At 42.3% G+C, this 13,725-nt stretch overlaps 1 protein-coding gene across 5 annotated transcripts in view; it reads left to right on the top strand.

Moving 5' to 3' along the window:
* Samd13 (sterile alpha motif domain containing 13) overlaps window positions 1–13,725 on the top strand; it is a 38,479-nt gene that overhangs the window by 12,859 nt on the left and 11,895 nt on the right. For all 5 annotated transcript variants that reach the window (XM_028876866.2, XM_028876865.2, XM_037207193.1 and 2 more), the window contains one exon: window positions 9,605–9,716. In XM_028876866.2, coding sequence (XP_028732699.1) covers window positions 9,609–9,716 — 108 coding nt within the window. In that variant the 5' untranslated portion in view covers window positions 9,605–9,608. The remainder of the gene's footprint in view (window positions 1–9,604; window positions 9,717–13,725) is intronic.

Below are 13,725 nucleotides of genomic sequence, written 5' to 3'. Positions count from 1 at the left end.
CAAGGCTGTTTGAATCAAATCTCTGGAGGCTAAGCTAAAAGAACTCAGAATAGACAGAAAGCTGGCGAGTTGTGTGCTTCCCAGCATTCTCAGCACTTGGGTGTGCTGCAGCTAAATGCACTGAACCCTTATTTATCTGAATATTTTTCAAATTAAAACCATCCCGCCAACCTTTGAGCCATTCTTTCCTTTCCTGGGTCAGCCTCTTGCCAGATCTCTGCTTGTTGATATGGTGGGGGAGAGAGGAGGAAATGGAGAGGAAGCTCTGTCTCGTGTACTTGCTTAGTTCTTAGGTTTCTCATAAGCAAAGAGATCAATATTAATTTATTAGAATCAGAGTTAACTTACTTTTAGCTAAAGGCTATTTTAAAACATGGGCAAGGAGTAGGGTAATTTGATTTAAAAATAAGTCATAAAAATAAAGTCAGTACAAAATTAGAGTACATTTCTGAGTACAAAAATAAGTAATGTTTAGAAATAGTTTCATGAAAAGAGCAATGTGACAGATATATTGCCATAATCACTAGCCAGGATCAAAAGTACCTTTTCTCTCCTAAATTGAAGGAAATACATAATGGTTAAAAAAATGTGAAATTCATATGGATTATATTTTTCCCAGTGTCCTTGGCCAGCCTTTCATTTGTGTGTCAAATACTTGAGGAAGAGGGGTTTATTGGGCTCATGTATCCCAGAGGTTTTAGTCAGTCACCTGTCTCCATGAGGTAAGACACAGCATCATGGTGGTGATGAGCATGCCCAGGGGCAAAATCTGTCAACTTATGGTGGCTAAGTAGAGATAGGAAGGGTGCAGGGCAAGATTTAACTTTCTGTGACATCCCCTCAGTGACCAGCTTCTTCTGAGTAGGCTCCACCCCTAAATGCAGCCACTGGCTAGCAATGCCATCAAATGATGGATCCATGAGCGGATGGTTTCAGTGGTTAAGTAAAAGCTCCAGGAGCCAGTCACCTTTGCATGCTCCAGCACACGAGCCTCTGGGGACCGGTGTGCTTCACTTCAAATCAGAGCACTCCACCTCTGGTCCCCAGAGGCACACAGCCGTCCCAGAATCTAAGCTGCACCTAGTCAAATGCCAGGAAGACCCTTATTCTTAGCAGTTTTAACACAATGCAAAGTTTCCTCTGAGACTTGATGCAACCTTTACTTGTGAGCCCCTGTGAATATAACTTAAAACTACATACTTACAATATACAGTGACCCAGAAAACACTCCTAGTTTAAAAACGAGCTATCGAGATACTGGAGATGAATGAAAACAAAGTAAAACCAAAGCCTGGCAGGGAAAATGTCAAGTCTATAGCTTGTTGAGGATGTAAGTTCCAAAGAGCTCAGGCAGCCCTGCCCTGTGCTCCAGCCAGTACAGGCCATCCCTTGAGCTTGTACTACTCGCTACCATGGCTCTTCCTGGCAGATATTCAGGTGTGCTAGAGACATTCATCTACTTCTTGGGGGGGGGGTCCTTGTATCTTCAGATTTACTCCCATAACTTCCTATCTTTCAATCTCTGGAGCTGTCCACAGGGAGTCCATTCCTGCCATGCATGTCCTACTCTCCAGAAGGCTCTATGATTCTACAATATTTCTTTCTACATGCCTGCCAAACCAATAAGGCATGTTGACATGAGAGTTGGCCTCCTGCTCAAGAAGCAGCTAGGTCTCTTGGACTGTGGTTGCTATGGCTTTTGTATCTCAGGAAACTGTTCACTACATAGACTGGTGCAAATAGGATGTCCTAGAGTTACTATTTCTCAAAGAAAAGTCTGTTGGATGAATTTACATTTTGTACCAGTGAACATGCTTTTTCACAAAGTGTCCTCATGGCTTCTTTCTTATTGCCCAGGACAAAGTACTTGGTTTCTTTTTAGTGATTAATCTCTAACAACTACAATTTCTTTGGTCCCAACACTGAGCACACACCTTTTCTGGGCAGTCTGCAAGTATTTCAAATCCATCCACTCTGCTTTTGCTCCCAGTTTTCACTGTGGCCCTTACTAGTAAATCATAGCCTTGCAACAGCATTGATGGTAAGTAGCTATAAAATACCCTCCCCTGGATTAATTAGTCTACTGCATTTAAACTCAGCCTCCCATAGAGTCTCAAGGCACAGACAAGATACAGATAAATTTTTTGACAGACAATAACCTGAAGGCCTCTATACAATTCCACTATAGTCCTCATCCTATGACCTTATGAACCCAATATTTACTGTCTGAAATTTTCTCAGATCTGAGAAAATTTTCTGATTGTCCATCAAACTCTTCTTAGAACATCCTAGAATCCCTCCAGCCTTTACTTCCATGTGTTTTCAAGTTCTTTCCACAAACCAATCCCCGATTTTTCTAATCTAAATAGTCAAGTAAAGTTTTATTGGCAGTGCCATTTCCTGGTGCTGTTTTTCTTTATCAAGCACCAGACACAAGAACATCAGATTTCCCTGCCTTGCATTGTTTGTTACTCCATTGCCATGTTAAAGGGATTTATAACACACCTAAGGGAATATCAAATGAACATTAAGTCTTGAAAGATTAGTGTACTAGTATGAACTTCCTAGAGAAACACTGTGTGTGTGTGTGTGTGTGTGTGTGTGTGTGTGTGTGTGTGTGTGTGTGAGAGAAGAGAGAGAGAGAGAGAGAGAGAGAGAGAGAGAGAGAGAGAGAGAGATTGACTATCACTGGGAACACCCTTACCAACATTCCCGGAAGTGTGCAAATTGACAGTGAAGATTAGCCATCTGTAAATCATAAACACCATAAGATATACATGAGCTAGATTCTGAGAAAGATTCTACTATTTTTTCATTCAGTAACTATATTTATGATATTCATTAATTACATTAATTGTATTGATTTATTACATTCATGTAATGTAATAAATTCATGTAATACATATTGTGTTCTGATACTACTATCCATTTGTAGGGCTTTTCCATCACACAAAATAGAAACTCTGTAGTTAGGAAATCATTGCTCTATATTTCCTTTCTTCTCCATCTTAAGATAACATCTAATCTTTCTATCTCTATGAATTTGTATATTCTGTATATTTCATGTAATACAATTCTATAGTATTTGTCCTTTTTTGGAATGTAAAAACATTTTATGTATAACTGCAGGAGAAATAATACACAGATAGTTTGAACATAAAAACAGGTTATAATTCAAAAGTCCAGGGTTATTTGAAACTGAAAAATACTTTCTCTGTAGAAAATAGTAAAAATGTTAACATTTCCCAATAAGCCCTTTTAAGCCAAATAATAGCTGAATTATACATATAAATATTGATTAGATTCTGGATACAGAAGAAACCTGTCTTCATCTGTTCAGAAAGCTGTGTTTTACTTAAGTTGTATAAGTGAGATTCCTGTTCATCTTTCCCTTCACTGTTTGATTTACGGCAGACATTTTTCTATACGCTAATCCATAACCTAAAAAGATTTTAGCCTCCCCTCCTGAAAGTACAGCCAGCATATTCTTTCATCAGCTTGATACGGTATAGTGAAATGTTTCACTAAAGTTTGCCCAGTAATTGGGCAAAACCAAAACTTATTATAAGCCACAGTCATGCTAGGGTCCCCACTGCTAGGTAGCCTCCCTGGATCTGTGGGTTGCAGTCTGATTGTTCTTTGCTTTATATCTAGTATCCACTTATGAGTGAGTACATACCATGTTTGTCCTTCTGAGTCTGGGTTACCTCACTCAGGATGATATTTTCTAGTTCCATCTATTTGCCTGCAAATTTCATGATGTCATTGTTTTTCTCTGCTGAGTAGTACTCCATTGTGTATATGTACCACATTTTTTAAATCTATTCTTCAGTTGACAGGCATTTAGGTTATTTTCAGGTTCTGGATATTACAAATAATGCTGCAATGAACATAATTGAGCATGTATCTTTGTGGTATGATTGGGTGTTCCTTGGGTATATGCCCAAGAGTGGTATGGCTGGGTCTTGAGGTAGATCAATTCCCAAATGGGACCTCTTAAAATTGAGAAGCTTTTGTAGGGCAAAAGACATGGTCAGTAAGACAGACAGCCTACAGAATGGGAAAAGATCTTCACCAAACCCACATCTGGCAGAGAGCTGATCTCCAAAGTATATAAAGAACTCAAGAAACTAGACATCAAAATACTGAACAATCCAATTAAAAAATGGGCTACAGAGCTAAACAGAGAATTCTCAAAAGAAGAATCTCAAATGTCTGAAAGACATTTAAGGAAATGCTCAACATCCTTAGTCATCAGAGAAATGAAAATCAAAATGACTCTGAGATACTACCTTATACCTGTCAGAATGGCTATGATCAAAAACACTAATGGCAGTCTATGTTGGAGAGGATGCAGAGCAAGGGGAACACTCCTCCACTGTTGGTAGGAGTGCAAACTTGTACAACCACTGTGGAAATCAGTATGGCAGTTTCTCAGAAAATTGAGATTCTACAATTTTTACCATCCTCCATGGAAAGAGAAGTGGAGGCTTTTTCTGCCAGCACTTAAAATTATGATGTATTGTCTGCTTTATGTAGTGGGCAGCACATTAGTCTTGTAAAGTTATGATTGTGCCAATATGAAAAAGCTTATAATAACTTCTCAGTAAATTTGCATGTGTCTGCCAGCTTTTCAGTTAGTGTATATCTATCATGATTAGTATATCTTTATCTCTTTTTCTCTTTTGGTTTTTTGAGACAGGGTCTGAGTAGCCATGGCTGTTCTGAAACCCACTGTGTAGACCAGGCTGGCCTCAAATTCAGAGATCTGCCTGTTTCTGCCTCCTGAGTGCTAGGATTAAAGTCATGTGCCACTACCGCCTGGCTCTTCATCACTTCTTAAAAGTGAGTTATTTCATTAAGGGAGAAGTGTTTTCTAGTGTGAATTATTCACTGATGATATAGTTTTTATTGGTACATGATGTTTCTAACCATATGCCCATGGCTAAAAGGCTAAATGAAAACACTGACTTGATAAAGTAAGAAAATTGAAGACAATTCCTTTCTTGATACTATTTTCAATAAAGCATAATATACATACACATTTTTGAAGACATCATGCCTATAAAATACTCATAAATTTACCAAGTTCATATGCATTTTCAAAGAAAGTCTCCACTGTGATATTGAATAATAAGTATCAAAGGGATTGTAACACACTTCTGTCTGCTGTCTCATTTCATCAATGCAAAACTAGGGCCACAATGGAGCCACCATCTCAGAAGTGTCTTGAATATGCCATTTAAATTTCTTCTGGAATCTGATGTGTGCTTGTGATTATGTATGAAGAGACTGGTCCATTTATAATGGACTAAAGTTGAGTATCTCAGTTTGGCAACAAAAAGATCTTTGAAGCAGACGTAGTCCTTTCCCAGCAAACAAATAGCCATGTAAATTCACCCTCCATATGTACCCATAGTCAGTGAGTACTTGGTCTTAAGACTTGTGTCTCCATAGCCTCTTAATGTCACCTTGAACTGTGCAGTGCTGTCCTTGAAACTGTTGCTGATGTCACAGACAGGGCCTAGCAAACCCATCCCTCTTGGAGGCCTAGCTTAGAAGCTGAGAATTTGGAGTAAGGAATGCCTTTTAAAATGACCAGTCTTCCGCTGCTCGAGTCAGACAGCTGTCTAGGCCCTCTGATGCATACATCCTAATGAGCACTTTGCTTACCCCTCGATTCCAGTATCACTTGGCTATTTCTGTTTCCCTCACATGATTGACACCTCCGCTGGGGCAGAAACGGGGTGTTCTCTGTCTTTATCCCTGCATCTAGTGCACTGCTGAGAAGACCATAGCTGCCAATCAGTGGTTGTGTGAATGGCACGTATAATGGGAAGAACATAGGTTTGCATTAAAGAATATCTGGGATGAGTGTTATTTGGGGTGAGTTCCTTCCCTGTTCTGAGCTTTGGTTTCCTAAAAGTGGGTGGAAGTTTTCAGTTCAGATGGGGTGGAAGACTGATGTTTTGTGATCTATGAAAAGAGTGTATCATACTCTGATTTGTAGACCATCTCATCCAACAAGCCTTTGTGTGTCCGCCCAAACCTGTGATAGATGCTGGCAAACAACAGCAATGATGTCAAGCAGGTCTTTCTTCCTAGGATATGAATAGTTCTGTTTTGTTATACTTTTCTAAATTATCCCAGTCTTTTCGGCTATCACACTTAAACTGGACAGATTGTTAATGTATACTGATTGGTTACTAACCCCATTTATCCTGGTTGGACTCCCTCACCTATGCCTATGAGAAAGTGACAGTTTCTCATTTTGCCCCAATACTTGTGGCACACCACCAGCAGTTTTACCAACCTTTTTTTGTATAGCATTGCAAATAGTCGAAGGCATTTCAGAATCATGGAAGTTTGATGTTACAGCAACCCAATAGGAATCCAGAGAGCCTCCCATATCACAATCAAATACCCATTCTTTATGAAGACTGGTGACTCACTGAAGTCAACTACAGGACGTGTGAACTCAGGTTTTTTTCCAGGCACTTCAGAGTCTGTTCAGTGGGACTCTGCTTACTGTAGAAGCGAGGCCGTTAGAAAGCCTGACAGATCTGTCAGAATAGCAAACGCCTGCAGAAACCTTCTTCAACCATCATAACCAAGGGAGCCTTGAGCAGGTTCCTTGGTGTCAGCTTGTCATTGTTGATTTTACAGGATGACGGAAAATCTCAGCACATGAATCACTACCCCCCCATCAGCATTGATATAAAAATGTATAATTAGTGCTGTGAAAATGAGTTCCTTCTTTCAGTGCAGAACACTTGTTAAGTGGTAGGAAGTTGTGTATACAAAAACACACAGGCTGTTGTGGTTGTTTTGTTTTGTGTTTGTCAACTTGATACAAGCTGGAGTTATATGAGAAGAGGGAAAAGCAATTGAGATTAGTCCATCTGAGGCAACAATTGAGACAAGTCCATGGGCGTTTCCTTGATTAGTGATTGATGTCAGAGGGCCCAACCCATTGTGAGTGCCGCTCCCCTTAGGCAGATGGCCCCAGGCTCTAAAAAAAAAACTAAATAAGCCACAGGGAGCAAGCTAGTAGTAATCAGCACTCCCAGACTGCTCTGCTTTGGGTCCTGCCCTGACTTCCTTTCATGATGGACTGTGGTGTAGAAGTATAAGCCAAATAAACGCTTTCCTCTTATGTTGCTTTTGGTCATGGTGTTTTTTCACAGATGTAGAAGATCTAAGACAGTCACACACTGCTTCCAGACTCAGGTTAAACTCAGGAAGGAAACTCTTCTCACTAGTAGGCATTGGCTCTAAATGTTTGTAAATTAAGCACCACTGAGAAATGACCAATTGCGTGTCCATTGGTTAGCTACCTTCTCCCTTTTCTTTAAGAATAGAACTTAATGAAAGGCAAAACGTGGGTCCCCTGGCCATGAGACCAGGACCCATCCCAGGTACAGAAACTGGCTTTTTAGAGCCCTGGTTCGCTGTGGTGCGATGATGACTTACTCAGCAGTGATGCAGGGTCCGGCCCCAGCTTCCTGTGCCAGGCTGTGTTGACTACCCAAGGGAGGCCTGTACCCTATGAGAAGGGGGTGGGGTGGGGGGGGGCGGAGGAGGGGAGTGGGAAAAGGGGACGGAGGGGGAAGAGGGGTTGGTATGTAAAAAAAAAAAGCTAAATTAAAATAAAGAGCTGTTTAAAAAAAAGAACAGAATTTGAGTGGCTTGCTTGGTTGGTAGGTTTGTTGTAGCTATTGTTTGTAATTAAGTGTTTAGGTTCTTGCTTTGAATGAAACATTATGTCTAGACTCTGGCCTCTTAGATGTGTGAAGACCTACTGGGCTTTCTCAAACTCTAGGCATTTTGTTATAACAGCAGCAAAGATCTTTTCAGCTTGGACTGAGTGCTGAGCCTTGCCAAGCCTAATTCCAGAACCCATTCTTCTAACCACACTGGGAGTTCCAGACCCATTAAATCTCCTAATGACAACGCCCAGGGTCTCTGTCTCAGTGAAGGTACCACCATCATTCAGTTTCGTGGCTTGTCCACCCGTTCTTTCTCTCTGTTTAGTCCACCACTGAGCCTGGCTGATTCTGTCCATTGAGTATTTTAGTCCATGGTCCTCTCTTTTTTTACAGCCACTACTCTGGTCTGAGTCCTCTCTTTTTCATAGTCACTACTATAGTCTGAGATCACGATTTCTGCAGACATGACTACAATAAATTTCTCATTCACATCCTTTCTCCCATTCTCATTCCTCTTCCATACTCTTCAAAAATGTGGCTCTGATTAGGTCACCCCCCTCCGATAAGGCCATTTACCAACTTCCCATTTTTCTTAGCAAAAGTATGGACCCCTGAGTGTGGCCTCCAGGACTGTCATGGCTCCTTGGCTGGCTACATCCCTACCACAGAGCATGGAATAATCATCACCTGACCTCTTTATGTATTAACTTCGGATGGCCTTTTAGGCCTGACCTGTCACAGAACAGTGCTCGTGTCCTTCCTGGCTGTCTGTGTGATATGCAGCTTCTCTACAGTATGTATTGATCAGTGTCCATACTGAAACATGGGGGCACAGAAGGCTTGCTGTATCTTTTGCTCTAAAATGTATCTCTAGTTGGATAGGGAAGGCTTTTGTCCTGAAGGACTTCCGTTAAACTCATGGGAATTTGCCACAGGAACAGGAAAGTCTTTGAAGGATTTAATCAGAGGAACAATGCAGTCAAATGGACCTTCTGGGAACTGTGTTGGATTAGGTATACACATACTCCTGAAGTGAATATGAAGTGAGGTAGAGTCCCAGAAACTGCAGGCGTTGCTTTTCTTTCCCACTGTACTTCTGTCCCGCCTCTCCAAACCCAGTGAGAAGGGTTACTTGAGCTTCTCACACATCCTGATTTTCATCTGCTTAATCACTGTGATTCATTTTGAACAATGTTGACTGACTTCCTTGAGCACATGCTTGACACTTGGAATAATACGGTGAGAACCAGACCCAGTTCACATGTGTATCTTTGCCCCACATCTCTTTAACCCAGTAGGGAAGGTGCTACAATGGTAATTTGAATGGAGTATTGGGTCTCGAGCAGATTATAATTTCAGTACTTCTAGTGGTCCCAGGAAGTGCCTTAAAGCAGAGGCAACCCTTGAATTGGTACGAGTGGTAAGGATTCATCAGGTAGGGAGAGTATCTTAAGGGGTTGGAACACAATGCAACAGAAAGACATGATCTAATGAGAAATGGCGTTTTCTCTGAATTTGGAGACGTGTTAGAGTCACACTGTAAAGTGAAATATTCATACTGAAATTGCAGTAGGAATATTAAGCCCACCAAAAATGACTGGACCACTGTAAATGTCTGGCTTAAAAAAAGGTATTTGTGGGAATCATTTTTATTAAAGGTCAAATACTTTACTAAGAAAGGATTGGCTATGCCAGTATGAGTAATGATCACAAGAAACGAAGACACAGAAGAAACACCACGATTCCTTCTGTGGGTAGACTGGGCTAGACCCTGAGGGAAGTGAGCACCAGGCTCCTAGTGTGCCAGCTCAGGCCAGCCCTGGGAGGCAAGGCAGTGAGCCTGTCCATACCTGAGTAGGTGCCACACTCTGACAGCTTGGATTTGTATTTTGCAGTTCCATGGAAAATGGAAGGCCTCCCGATCCTGCAGACTGGGCTGTGATGGACGTCGTCAATTATTTCCGAACAGCAGGATTTGAGGAGCAAGCCAGTGCTTTTCAGGAACAGGTAACTCAGCCTGGAGAAACACAGGATGACAGGTCCCTCCCTCCTCACACTGAGAAGGGAGTGAAGAGGGAGACCAGGGAGCAGTGAGGGGGCAGAGAGGCACCTAGACAGTGAGGAGGAGCAGCAGCAGGAGAGTGGCAGCTGCTGGGTCCTCCTCCCGGAGGAAAGCCAGGGGCTGGGGCACAGCTGCAGATAGGCAGCCTAAGCCCGTTTCCATCCGAGCCCTCTGCGGGACTGACCCGTCATGCTCACGGGTGGAAGGAATCAGTCCTGTCTTCCTTCACTGCAGACATGGAAGGAAGCAGGCAAGAGGGAGGGAGACAGACTGGAGAGACACACAGTGCTCTCCACCACAACTGTCCCCGTTCCCAAGGGACTGCTCATCAAGGTGGAGTGTAGAGTCAAGCTCAGTGTGTGTGTGTGTGTGTGTGTGTGTGTGTGTGTGTGTGTGTGTACATGTGCACACGTCTAGGGGGGTAAGTTACTGGAGTTCTTTGAGTCTTTGTTTCATGTCTTTAACATGAGATTGTCCATACCTGATTGACAGGAATGTTGCTCTGACAAGTTAGGAATAAAATATATAAATTGCCCCCTCTTTGACAGAGCGTTGATGTTAAAAAACTGTTAATGTCTTTCTCTTGGGCCCCGGGATTGACATTAGAGACAGGGAAGAGCAGGTGTCTCTTCCCTGGGGGATTTATGCTTGTCAGGTAGGCTGAGCCAGCATTACAGGAAGGGCCCTGCTCGAGACAGATGCGGGAGAACTTGGTGGTCCACCCATCAGAGCACCAGCAGAGGCTGTAGTTTTCTAGGTCTTAACTCCATTGTCTCAAAATCTAGTTGAGAGAATTAGAAACCGAAGAGTTTGTCTGGCTATCCATTCTACATCGCTTCACCAGAGCTTATTAGTGCAGCACAAACTCAGATGAGTGACTTTTAAATGCCACCTTTGTCTGTCTCTTCAAGCAATACTTCCTTCTAACCTGATTCTCATGCATATGTCATTTTTCACTAGTTTGGAAAATTTGCCAAAATAGAAACCTAAATGACTTTACACCCACTAGAAGAATTAAAATGAGAAAGAACGCTGGTGCCAAATGTGCGTGTGTAGCCAAACAGGATGCTCCTGCATTGCTGGGGAGAGTGGGAAATAAACACATCTACCAAGATCTGGCAGGTTTGCTTCTGGGTATTTACCAAAGGAAAATGGAAGCATGTCTATAAGAAGATTTATATAAAATTGTTGTTAGCAGCTTTTTCCATACTTAGCAAAAATTATATAAAAAGTGAGCATACAAACTGAGATACATACATAACAGAATACCACCCAGTAATGAAAACAAATGAATTCCCTATATGTACAATAGTTTAGATGAGTCTCAATAACATTATGCTGAATGAGAGAAGCATTCCACAACAAAGTTCATTCCAGATAGGTCCATGTTAGAATTTCAGACTGATGAAACAGATCCATAGTCAAATTTAAAAAAAAAAAAATCAGTGCCTGGGTGTGAATAGGTAGAGGTGAGGGGTGATTTGTGAAGGAATATGAGAGAATCTTCTGGTGATGCCAACGTTCTGTATGTAGAATTATAGGCAGCATGTGAGTGTCTCTCTCTGTGTGTGTGTGTACCTTAAGGGTTAGTTTATTAGTTACTTTTATGTTGCTATGATACAACACAGTGACCAAGACAACTTATGAAAGAAAGAATTGATTTGGGCTATGGTTCCAAAGGGATAAGAGTCCATCGTGGTACGTAAGCATGGTAGCATGTGACAGGCATGCGGCAGGAACAGGAAGCTGATAGCTCATATCTTGAACCACACACACAAAACAGAGAGACCAAAAAGGAAGTAGGAAGAGACTGTAAGCTTGTAATGTCTATCCATAGTGTTACACTTCCTACAAGAAGGCCACATTTCCTGACCCTCCCCAAATAGCACCACAAACCAGGGATCAATTGTTTAAATACCTGAGCTTCTGGGAGACATTCTCATTCAAACCACTATAGTTAGGACTAGAAGAAAATATATCACTGTATCCTGAGCAGACAATGGACTGCAGATGTCTGCACTAGTCACTGTATCCTGAGCAGACAATGGACTGCAGGGGTCTGCACTAGTCACTGCATCCTGAGCAGACAATGGACTGCAGATGTCATGTCTGCAACTACTGAGTTCACTGTATCCTGAGCAGACAATGGACTGCAAGGGTCTGTACTAGTCACTGCATCCTGAGCAGACAATGGACTGCAGGGTCTGCACTAGTCACTGTATCCTGAGCAGACAATGGACTGCAGGGGTCTGCACTAGTCACTGCATCCTGACCAGACAATGGACTGCAGGTGTCTACACTAGTCACTGACTTGTACAAATTATTCATATTTTATGTTACATGGCCTATAAATTTTATAATAGAAGAAAAAGCTATAAGAATACTGAACAGTGACATAAAACTGAAGTATTTGGGGGGAATATATTTAATGAAGTAAGTTTAGAAAATTTTAATTGTAGAATTTAAGAGGTAGGATATTGGCATTCACAAAAAGTTATTTTCCTCATGTCTGAAAAATTTTATATTAAAATTCTAGTGGAAAATAACAGCTTGGGTTGGGAAGTAGAAGCTAATCATCTGGAACATATTTTATTTTGTTTGTTAATGACATAATGTCCATTTGTGTCATTGAAATTGAGTAGCTCTCTTCTAAAATTAAATTTAAGTAATATTGTAAAAGGTTCACAAAAATGGGCTCAGATAAAAGGTCTCCTGGCCAGGTTCCCAGATGCCCAGAAACCTTTCCAGATTGCGTTTTTGCTCAGACTCCTACCAGACACTCCATTCGAGGAGACAGCATGCTCTCTGGCCTTACGGATTCTGTACGCAGCCTTGCAGATGAGATTGGCCATCACAGAGCTTGGCCGGGCAGTGGCATTTTCTCTCAGAGATGACCTCATTCTGGCACTGGGGACACGGAGATGTCAGTTGGAACATTTCATTGAGAAATCCCTCACAACATCATGGTATCTAGTCTTCTAACTGTGGAGCTTCATAAATGAATTCCCAGAAGATGGAGCAAGTCCTGAAACTCAGGCTCCTTCATTCATGGGAGGGTAGCTCAGTGGGTAAGGAGAGGCCCTTGAATTAATCTCGGGTGGGGACTCAGTTCTTTTTCCTGCCCTGACATTTTCATTCCCATTGAAGGAATTAGAGGGTGCCCCTGGATAGGCCAGGACGGGATGCCATGTCATGCGATGATATATTCATGGGGACTGAGGCAAATCCTCTATTATATTTACCTCCATCTTCCACCCACATCTCCCCTCCAGCATCTCCCTGGCAGTTACCCCCAAGTCAACACTCACTAGTTACATCCTGATATGAACACTGAAGGTCATCTCCAGCCCAAAGCTATGTCTTCTTCAGATACACTGTTAGGTCACAGCAGCCAAAAAACCCTAATAAGACAGCTTTCCAGTCTCCTCGGGGCCAGGTTTGCCGTGCGGTTTGGCCGAAGCAGAGTAAAGACTGAGGAGAACCACGGAAGCACTCTTGGGAAGAACAGGTCCGGGATGGGCAGCACAGCGGCCGTGAGTGGAGGATACCACTGTTCCAGGGCTGAGCCCTACAGCCTGGATGTTGGAGTTCCCATAACACCTCCAGTGAAACCCGCACTGCCTGTGATGGTGCTAGGAGTCAAGGCCACTGGGAGGAAACCAGACTTAGATGAGATCCTCAGGGTGGAGCCCCAGGAGAGGATCAGTGCCCCTCTAGAAGAATTGAAGTGGTGTACTCTACTGCTCTACTGTACCCCGTATAAGACTTCAGCACAAGGGTGGCTAACCTGTTAATTGACTAACCCCTTTTTCTCATTATATGCACTCTGCTTCCACGTAGAACTATTTAGTTTCCCTGTGGTCCAGTTATTTCCATCAGGTTCTCTGACAGGCCTTGCTTGGGCCAGAAGCACATCATAAGCACTACCGAGAAGGGGGTCTAAGCCACTGCCCA

Source organism: Peromyscus leucopus, chromosome 6 (assembly GCF_004664715.2).
Source record: "Peromyscus leucopus breed LL Stock chromosome 6, UCI_PerLeu_2.1, whole genome shotgun sequence".
NCBI lineage: Eukaryota > Metazoa > Chordata > Mammalia > Rodentia > Cricetidae > Peromyscus > Peromyscus leucopus.
This window is presented reverse-complemented; position numbering and strand designations above follow the sequence as displayed.